General features: G+C 38.3%; 1 protein-coding gene across 1 annotated transcript; it reads right to left on the reverse strand.

Annotated features, from left to right (window-relative positions):
• Nucleotides 1-3,798: 3,798 nt before the first annotated feature.
• On the reverse strand, nt 3,799-7,485 carry LOC149384677 (E3 ubiquitin-protein ligase At1g63170-like). The gene is made up of 5 exons (XM_089626618.1): nt 6,771-7,485; nt 6,135-6,254; nt 5,905-6,037; nt 4,587-4,751; nt 3,799-4,069 (listed from the first exon to the last, which is right to left on the reverse strand). The coding sequence occupies exons 1-5, from the start codon at nt 7,322-7,324 to the stop codon at nt 3,893-3,895; spliced, it is 1,149 nt and encodes a 382-aa protein (XP_089482744.1). The 5' UTR covers nt 7,325-7,485; the 3' UTR covers nt 3,799-3,892.
• Between the last annotated feature and the right edge of the window lie 2,745 nt (nt 7,486-10,230).

Here is a 10,230-nt window from a genome sequence, read left to right on the forward strand (position 1 = left end):
TGACCATTGCACTTCTAGAGACAGAATAAGAATAAACCATTTAACCTCTTATGTTTCGGAGCCACTATGTATGAATTGCATCATGCTTACCTCAATCCTCAAATGAGACATGTCATTTCATAGCTTACGTATTCTCATATGAGAAAGTCAGAGTTCTAGATTCATTATGTGATATAGACAAGACCTATTGGTGAAGTACAAAGTTATGAAGATGTCATGAGTAACTTTGTGAATATCTCATAGATATGGAATTCATGTACAAGATTGCTGAAATGCAATGTATATCACATCATGCTTTGTTCCTTGGAATGTGAATAAATGAAGTGGCCAGCGTCCAAATTGAGTCATGACTCTTTTGGATGAATCAATGTGACTTGTTAGCTCCTCGTCAATACATTGTTTCTAACTTATTCACAAGCGACAAAGGAGTTGAGAAAATAACAGCTAGAAGAGTAAAATGGTAATTTTGTAAATCTCATCTAGTTGATGATATTCATGAAGGGTAAACATAGATAATATTCAATGGATCCACTCATTACAATTAAGTAGAATTCTTGAGTAGAAAATATATTCCTTTGAACCGAGAGATTCTCAGTGTCAACTCTTTAGTGGAGTCAGTTGACATTAAGCTAGAACTTGGAAAAGGTTAGTGAACTTTTGAGTCCAAATATGCTAGCTCAAGCTTTGTTCATTTGGATCCATGAGGTCACTACCACAAGTCATTAAAGTAAGATTAGTTAAACTAGAAGCTAAGTCAAAACAATAACTAGACAAGTTTTACAAAAAATGTCTAAAGGGTAATTTTGTCCTTTTGGACATAGGATGGCATGAATGTCAATAAATAAATTTTTTGACATTGACATATGATGACAAAGAATTTATATCACTCTGCCATAATGAATAATTGGGCCTTGAGGATAAATTTCATTTCATGGAATTTTACTTGAAAATTCTTAATGGGCTTCTCTTATGTTGTCATAAACAAATGAAGAAACATCTAGAAGCTCCTTCTAGAAGCCCTCCAAACCATCCATGCTATAGAAGAGAAAGAGAATTATTTTGTGCATTGATGTATGAAGATACTTGCCAAAAGAAAAAGAGGAAACAAATTTCTTCTAGAAGGAAACCTTCCACACGGCCAAGGCATGGGAGAAGCAAATGAAGAAACAAATCCAAGGCCTTATAGAAGGCATCTTGGACGTGTGACATGAGGAAAAAGGGAAGAAAATTTTTGCTCATGAATATGTGATATTCTATAAAAAAAAAAAAAAAGAGGAAACTACCGTTTGAAGGTAATCCTCCTCCTATAAATACCCCACCTCATTCACAACTCACAACACACAATTTTGATATTGAGAGCTTCTCTCTCTAGATTGTCTAGCTGCCCATCTCTCTCTCTCTCTCTCTCTCTCTCTCTCTCTCTCTCTCTCTCTCTCTCTCTCTCTAACCCTTCTCGTTTTTGTTTTGGCACCTACGTCCACATTTGACCTAGCGTTTTGTTTTAGCTCTTCGACTCTAAGACTTGTTCTTGAGTCGTCGTGTTTAAAGGTGCCCACACACTAAATCCTTCTTCTCTCGAGTGATTCATGAGATAGAAACTTTCGTGGTTACTCGAATTCCCGAAGAACGAAGAAAAGCGAGCTACGTGGGGAGACGAGCGATTTAACCTCCATAAGCTTCTCAACAATCAAGCTATGTAAAGGTTAATAAACGAGTAATTGCTCTTCAATAGTTTTAATTTAAAATAACATGTGCTTGCTCTTTGTCTAGGTTAGTAAAAATCGTTTTTACTTGTTTAAAGAAATTTTTAAATTCCGCCGCTTGAAGAAGCATTAATCTTTTCTTAATCCTAGATCTATTCCAACAAAAATAACGTTATATTTATTTAAGGACAAATATGAAATTTTAACTCATTACCTCTAGTGCCACCTAATATACTTAGCTATTTTTCTAAAACTCTCCAAACATGGGTTAAATCTCAAACCTTAAGTTTAAGGTGCCCTAGTTAGTTACAAAATTCTTATTTTAATATATTAAAAATTTCAAAAAATCCCTTCTCTCTCTACATACACAAAATTGATTAATTTTTTACTCAACCGAAATGCATTACTAAATATATTAGAATTAATCTAATTTTCTTTAAAATATGTTATTTTCATAAAAATTTCTATTTCCTTGAGCAGTCAGATCCAGAGATTTGGGCACAAATTTAAGTCAATATACCTATAGTTATTTAAGAAATTTTGAAAAATTTATAATTATGTTAAAAAAGATTTTACAGTCAATTAACGCAAATCATTCCGAACTAAAGATAAAAAAATAATATTTTTAAATAAAAATTTATTTTAGTAATGTCTTTCGGTTGAGTAAAAAATTAATCCGTTTGTGTGTCGTAGAGAAGAGATTTTTTTTGAATTTTTTAATATATTAAAATAATAATATAGATTAATTATTTATTTTTTATATATTAAAATAATAATATAGATTAGTTATTTATTTTTTAGTTATCAAAATTACCAGATTTTGACATGTGGCATTGACATCCAAAGTTAACAGCTTGGTAGTGACTAAGATACAAAAAGTCAACAATACGTATTTATCTCGCGACTTTTAGACAATAGGTAGTATATAAGTGTAACAACCCACAAACATCAGGTATTTATGCCGTCATTTTCTCTTGAAATGTTAACAACTTTCAAATAGGGCGGCACAGATAAATCGGTGAAACCGTAAATCGGACCGGATCACTGGTTTTTAGACCAACGAACCGGTTTTTAAAAGGTTTAAAATTTCATCAGTCTGGTTTGTACTTTTTCACGGTCCGGTCAGGTCTAAAAATTTTAACCGCGGTCTAGACTGGACCGGACCAGTTAATATTTTAAAATAAAAACAAGTAATAAAAAATTTGGTATAAAATGGTCCGGTGTAAAACGGTCTATAAAATGGTCCGGTCTAAAACGGTCTAAAAATTTGGATCAGATACTATTTAAAAAAAATAAAAATAAAAAATAGGCCAAAATTAAACGTTCCGATTTAAAACGGTCTAACAGTTTAAAACGGTCTCAAATGGTCCGGTCTAAAACGGTCCAAACGGTCTGAAACGGTTTAAACCGAACTAGACCGTTTTTAACCGATTTTGTCCGGTCCGTTTTTTTTTTTTTTTTCTTATTTGGTCCAGTCCAATTTAATTTTTTTACAACCGTTTAGACCGGTCCGATTTGATTTTTTGACCGATTATAAACCGGACGGAACCGCGGACTCCTTTACTTTCAATTTATTTAATCTCCCAAAAATGATTACTTTAAAGGTAGATGTGTTAGAAACAAGGGAAATGGACTGTGGACAATAGCATTAACAATTAGACTTTAATTATTAAAATGCATATGTAAAAGTTAATGGTCTTGTTTATATTGTGAAATAGTCCTAAACCGATTTAAATTTATTTTGAGGTGAGAACTACTTACGAAGTAGGACACTTTAAATATTAAATTTCTGAAAAAGGAGCAGTTTCGAGAATTTAAACAAAATAGGTAGTTTGCTTATGTGACAATCCAACCAAAATTTCAATCCAATTATAACATTGAACGTTTATTAAATTAATAAAACATTCGGCAGTTTAATTTTCTGAAATGGCAATTACGTCTCTCTTTCTCTGTAACAGCAATGAAATATATAGCATCCAAGGAATTAAAATACAAATCTAAATTCATAAAGTTTGAAGTATATTATTATTTGATAATCACACATAACTATATAAGTAACTCCTATGTTTAAAAAAAAAAAAAAAACCTGGCTGCGTGGAAAGTAAGAAACCATCTCAGGGAATATATAATATTTATGTGTGTATATATACACATGCCCAAGTAAATAAGTGTGTGAAAACTCGAATTGTTCATACTTCTTCAGAGCTGCTTTGATTGTTGGGTTTGAGAATGTTGAACTTGCAGAGAGGACATGTGGCGTTGATGTGTAACCACTTGTCTATGCAGGAGCAATGGAAATGGTGACGGCAAGGAAGTTCTCGCAGCTCAGCTCCATCGTCGTACGAACATAGACAAATGCAACATTCCTATCGTTTTATATCAAAACAAACATATTGGGTCAGGAAATTAGATTATAGAAAAAAGAAAAGAAAAAAGGACGAATATTAGTCCATAAATTCCAGATTTGTATTCAGATTTTTTTCCTTTCGTCTACACATTAAAGTTTGTATTAGGATGATTTGAAGTCAGCATTGATAACATGTGAGTTGCACATCTAGAAAAAAAAAATGCATCAAATCGTGAAAGTTGAAAAGCTTCAACAAGTTGACTTAAGGATATCTTTTCTTCTCGATATCCAACTCAAATGTGGATTAAAATTAAATTAACTTAGAATCTCCACAGATATAGTAAATATGCATATTGAACATTGTATATATTTTAACTTAATCACAAAACACAAATATGGTTTAATTTATTTTCTTCCTTTTTCTTTCCTTTCAACGGCCATATTGTAAAAGGCTATAATTTCGAGAGAAAATAAAGCACCGATAAGCATTTAAGCAAATAGTTAAGCCCTATAAATGGTCTCATCAGGAAACTTACTGCATCTTCTTGGGACAGAACGCGTTCTGTCGGTTGATCATTGTTGCATTCAATCATTATTCCTCCAAAAGATTCTTGGATCTCACCGTTGACTTTCTCAACATCAGGAGTCCTTCGGAACCTGAACTTGGGCAAGCGATCAATGTCTTCTTTTGTTGCCCCTTCCTGTAAAAAAAATAAAAATTATTATAAACTCCAAGATGGAACATCAAAACAGAAATTGAAAGAAAAGCTGAAAATTCACAGGTGACACAACACAAACAAACCAGAAGACACCCAGATTGTTACATATATGCATTCCATCATATTCTATCCAGCATAATCAACACAGATTTTTATGACAATAAATATTATTATTATTATTGCAGCATAGGCTGTTAGAAATGACTCTCAACTGATCCAAGGTTTGAGTTGTAGAAGAAGAGTAAGAAATTATTGAAGAAAAATAAAAATTAACTTCCTGACATAGGAAATAGATGATCTGATCGGTTCTCACAATAACGTTTCGGTTTCTTAGACATCCCTCTAACTTCAACGAGCACATTTCAAATGATATAAAAGATTTCCCGTACTTATTGTGAACAAAACTAAAGATAGCGCACCTAATATTGCAATGCAGTAAAGGAATCATTGTTTTAAAAGGCGTTTTCAAGGCGCGCCTTGAGGCGAGGCGGTCGGAAAAAGCCTAATGGCTTAAGCCTGGGAAAAAAAAAGTCGATTTGCGCCTTTTAATTTTTAGGTGCGCTTGAGTGTACGCTCTGAAAATTTTCGCCCAGAAACACATGACATAGGGCAGTGTTTTTTTTTTTTTTTTTTTTTTTTAAAAGGCCAATTTAAAAGCTTGGGCTTTTTCTAGGCCTTTTTTTGGGTTTTTATAAGTAAGAGATTAATCAAACGTAGATTAGGGTTTTTTTAACACATAACCTGAATCGTAAGTCTAAAACTAGTATTTCAGGGTTTCATTATCTATATAGATTAGTCTAAAATTGGTCTAAAACGTAGATTAGGGTTTTTTTTGGGTTTTCATTGTTAAACTAGTATATGAAGGTTAAAACTAAGCATTATCAGTCTAAATTTTTTTTGGGATGATTCCAGATTTAAACAAAAAACTAACTCATGCCTATCTTTTGAGGCTTACGCCTCGCATGAAAAACAGAAATCGCCTCGATTACCGTTTACGCCTTTTAAACCTTGAAAGGAATACATTGAAAGTTTCTATATTTTAAAACCAACCTTAAACAGGAAATAAATAGGTAAAAGAATATTTTGAACTACAATTAAAACACCAAACATTTTAAAATTGTTAGATGATATATACCTGATCTGTGACAACATAAAGGATAGCGATTATGCACGGCAGGCAACAGCAAACTGCAATCCCGATAAGGCAAGCAACAGCAACGCAGATCACAACAAATACCACATCAAAAGCCAGAAATATAACCGAAAGCCTGCCAAATAAAATTAAATAAAAAATAAAAAAACACAACCGTCAATAATGTATTCAAACACAAAATCCCCAAGTTCTTAGACAAGAATGAAACAGACCAGTATAGCTGAGGCGCCTCGGTCACCAAACTGTCTCCACCGGCAGTCACCCAGTAGAACCCGACTATCCACCACACGAACGAGAACATCGTGTTCGCAGACTCCAAATGCTTCGCAAAACTACCAACAATAACAGATCATACATAAACAGCTCGAATCAAAACGAATATCTTATGCTCATGTCGTTTCGTTTTGTAGCTAGTAAGTCTCATGGTGTCGAGGTTCCATCTCAGAATCGCTCGGCAATGAGTGTAATTACCAGTGATCTTGCAAATCATTGTTAGTTCTCATTCTCTATACGTTGCGAGGGTTTTTTAAAGAGCCTTATAACTGACACACAACAATGTCACCTAGGAATTTCATCACAAATATGAAATCTGATTCCCGCTTGGACTTTGTGGAGACATGTAAAGTGTCATAGGGTTCTATCCAGAGAAAATAAGCCATGATCTTATAATTCCTTGTTAATAAATGGATTTTTGATTAAGCGATTAAGTATCACAGGGTCAACTGGAAACCACTCATGATCTTATAAATCATTGAGCTCTGGTCTGATATCATGTTGAGTTTCATAGGGTTCTATCTCAAAATCAATCAACAACTGGAGAAAAATAAACCATAGAGATGAATGGATACCTAGTTCCACTTCCGGACTCGTCAGAGCTCTCCTCGGCGGCGGAGTAGTCCTCAGCGTCGCTACCAGAGGCGGAATTGAGGTCCCCGGAGCTGTCCCAGGCGGCGACTGTCTCGGCGACGGTGCGGCGGCGGCGGCGGAACTCGGAAGCGACGCAGGACATGTGGAGGGCGCACTGGAGGGCGTAGCCGGCGATCCAGAGGCGGAGAGGGACGGAGGGATCTTCGTCGGCGGAGAGGAAGACGACGGCGACGGAGATGGCGACGAAAGCGGCGTTCCAGAGCATGTCGAGGGCGACCACCGGAGTGGAGTACGCCCAGTCGCTCTGCCGCTCCTCCACCTGCTGCGCCGCCGCCTCCCGAACCCTCATCGACGGCTCTCGGAGCATCATCCCGCGCCCGCTCGCTCGCCGGAGGAACCTCGCCGCGCCGCGGAGAGTCCTCGGCGGCGTCGCGGCGCGGCGGAGGGAACGGCGGGGACGAGAGAGGGAGGTGTCATCGTCGCCGATGAGGAGCGGTGACGTGGCGTCGCTGGTCGTGGAATGGGAACGTTCCATTGTAAAGGGAGAGAGAGGATGGATTCAAGGGTTTTGGGTTTGATTGGATCAATTCATAGATGTCGATATGGTCTCTCTCTCTCTCCCTGCTTTCTTTGTAGTTTGACAATATTACCCTTTAATCTTTATTCTTTAAGCTTTTCTACTCCAAATTATTCTCTTAACCCACTGCTTACGTTGGCTAAACCGGAAAAATGGACGGAACCACAGTTATGACTTGTTCATTCATGTTTATACCCTTGGCCCACGACGGATAGCCTTGGAAGGGATCGAGCACAAATGGATAGATTGTGTCGACTCGCCATTGAAAATCAGGCTCATTAGGATTTCGTGGATCGACTTATCTTTATCGAAGATGAAACTGCTCGAGACATGATCTCATGGACGCATGTGCAGGTCAATTGGTGGTTGTGATGTTTAGTGTTTGCAGATAATGATGAATCATCGTCGACGACGTTGAGTTTGCGCTTCTCTGGAGGAGGAGAAGAAATTATCTTTCATGTTGCGATATTTTCATACGCAAGTGCACATGATCGTTGAAGTAATATAATTCGTAAGTACAAGGCATGTTACAAATTTCTTCGATGGAAAACAATTTCGTCGAAAGAATCGGCAAACAAATCGGTCAGTATTATAAGTTACTTTTAATTTATGAAGTTACTTGTTTTATTTAATGTTACTTGTTTTTTTAGGAATTTACTTGTTTTATTTTGGTCCAGTTGTAAAGTTAGACCTACATATAAATGAGTCTCTTTTATTAGTGAAGAAGGGATCTTTCAACCAATTAATCTAGTTTCCCTGAAAAGAGAAAAATTGGGTTTTGTGAAAGAAAACACCCACCTAAAAATTTTGCACGCCCTAAACACCTACACGCGCACCCACCCACATACACACACGCACTAAGCGGTGCTCGTCACGAGATCACAATCCCATAATATATCAACTTTGGTATCAGAGCCGCTCAGATAGGAGAGAAGATATAAGACCTATTTGCCAAACTCACCGCTCTATTGGAGCAACAAAACGAGAGGCAGAACAAGAGAAACGCCGCCCTATTGCAACAGCAAAATGAGAGACAAGACGACAAAACGATGCGCTGGAAAGGAAGTTAGAGGCGTTCATGGCGAATTCCACAACAGCAAACCCCACGGCCAGAAAGAAAACATGACAACCCAACAACGAGGCTTCGCGAGAGTCCGGTGGCAAAATATTTAACGGCGAGCGAGAGGAAGGGCTGGCCGTCTATCCGAGCTTCAGAGCTGAATGTTTTAGCCCTTTGAGGCTCAGCTCCAAATAAGACCCTGTAGGACTACAGCAACGCGAGCCCGAACCCAAGCACCACCACATGGCCGAATCATTGTGACAAAAACCAAAACTTATTCGAGCGGCTACGACAACCATGCACGGTAGACTACACGAAGACAAGGTTGCTTCGCTCGGTCGAGGCAGGCTTGCCAACCCTATCTCGGGCGATGTCCACTGTCACCCACGGTTGCATGATCGGCGAGACTCTCGTGATCAAGCCAGGCTACAGCTGTGTTCAAAGTGGTAGTAACTGATCTCGCTACGCCGGCAACTCTCGAGGCGGCGGCTGTCGAAATTACTATGACGACCACTACGGTGACCGTCTCCGCAACGATGATCGCTATAGTAGCGGCGATATTTGGGCAAAGGAGGCCGAACCCATGATGACGACTGTTACGGCTGCGGTGACGCTCGAGGCAGTGGAGTGATGACTACAAACCACGAGGCACAGAGATCTACCACCACTACGGGGACAATTGCGTAAGAGAAAGCCTCACCGCGTAACGCGTGTCTTGATTTGCCAAGATGGACTCTCCACAATGACAGCACCACCAACCCTGCTGAGTGGCTATAGAAGTGCGAAGACGTTTTTGAAGATCAGATGACATCAAAAGAGTCAAAGATGCGGCAAGCCACATTCTTCCTAATCGGTCCCGCTCATGGTTGGTATGAATATCTCCGGCGAATGATTGACCATCCCTTGAGTTGGGTCGAATTATGTGTGAGATGTTGAGAACGTGTCAAACCGAAAGAGCACACAAACCCATTGAGCGAGTTATCTTTCCTCCACCAAGAAGGAACTGCTAAGGAGTATTGCGTCCAATTTGAGGCGTGCCTGAGTAGACAAGTCAGCATCGCGCCCGAGCAAAGTATCTAGTTCTTTTGCAACGAACTCTGTGACGTGATGTGCCGCGAGGTAGAGTAAGACAAACTGCCAATGCTCAACATCGCCATGAAACTCGCACGTAAGAATGAAATCAAGCTCACAACCTAATCACCATTGCTTCCCCACTGAAAGATTCTTCCGAACATTACTTACTTTGAAAGTGCTAGCGATCTATCATTTCTAGAACAACCCTTAGGTGAATGAACATTAACCTTCTTTCACGAAGGCTGGATTCCGTATCCGTCAACCACTTTTTCTCATATCATATTCCGAATTCTCAAGACATTAGTTTAATCAGCGTCTCAGTAGCCTTTAACGAATGAGTCAAAGAACCCGGCGATATGAACTACAAGTCCATGATCACTTTAGGATTTAGATCAAGTCTTACTGTTACCATCATAAGCGACCTTGGCTAGTGCATCGTAATGGTACTTAAACGACACATCTACAACCAAAGTTTGTCCGGGTCGTACACTTACCAAAAGTGCAAAATGCTCCCACAAAGTGATCAACCTTCACTCGTGTTCTACATATATGATTTTAGATACAGCTTTCCAGGCGTGTATCAATCATCAACCATGTTTTAGCTCACCACCCGAACTCAGGTGCCCAGCACGTGATTCAGTTTAATACGAAGGATATGAAAGATAGTTGTTATTGATTCTAATTTCATATTTCAACCCACTAATCATATGATGCTAATAAAGTAAACTTC

Source organism: Urtica dioica, chromosome 9 (assembly GCF_054948205.1).
Source record: "Urtica dioica subsp. dioica isolate 48M chromosome 9, U.dioica_male_clone48M_v1_H2, whole genome shotgun sequence".
NCBI lineage: Eukaryota > Viridiplantae > Streptophyta > Magnoliopsida > Rosales > Urticaceae > Urtica > Urtica dioica.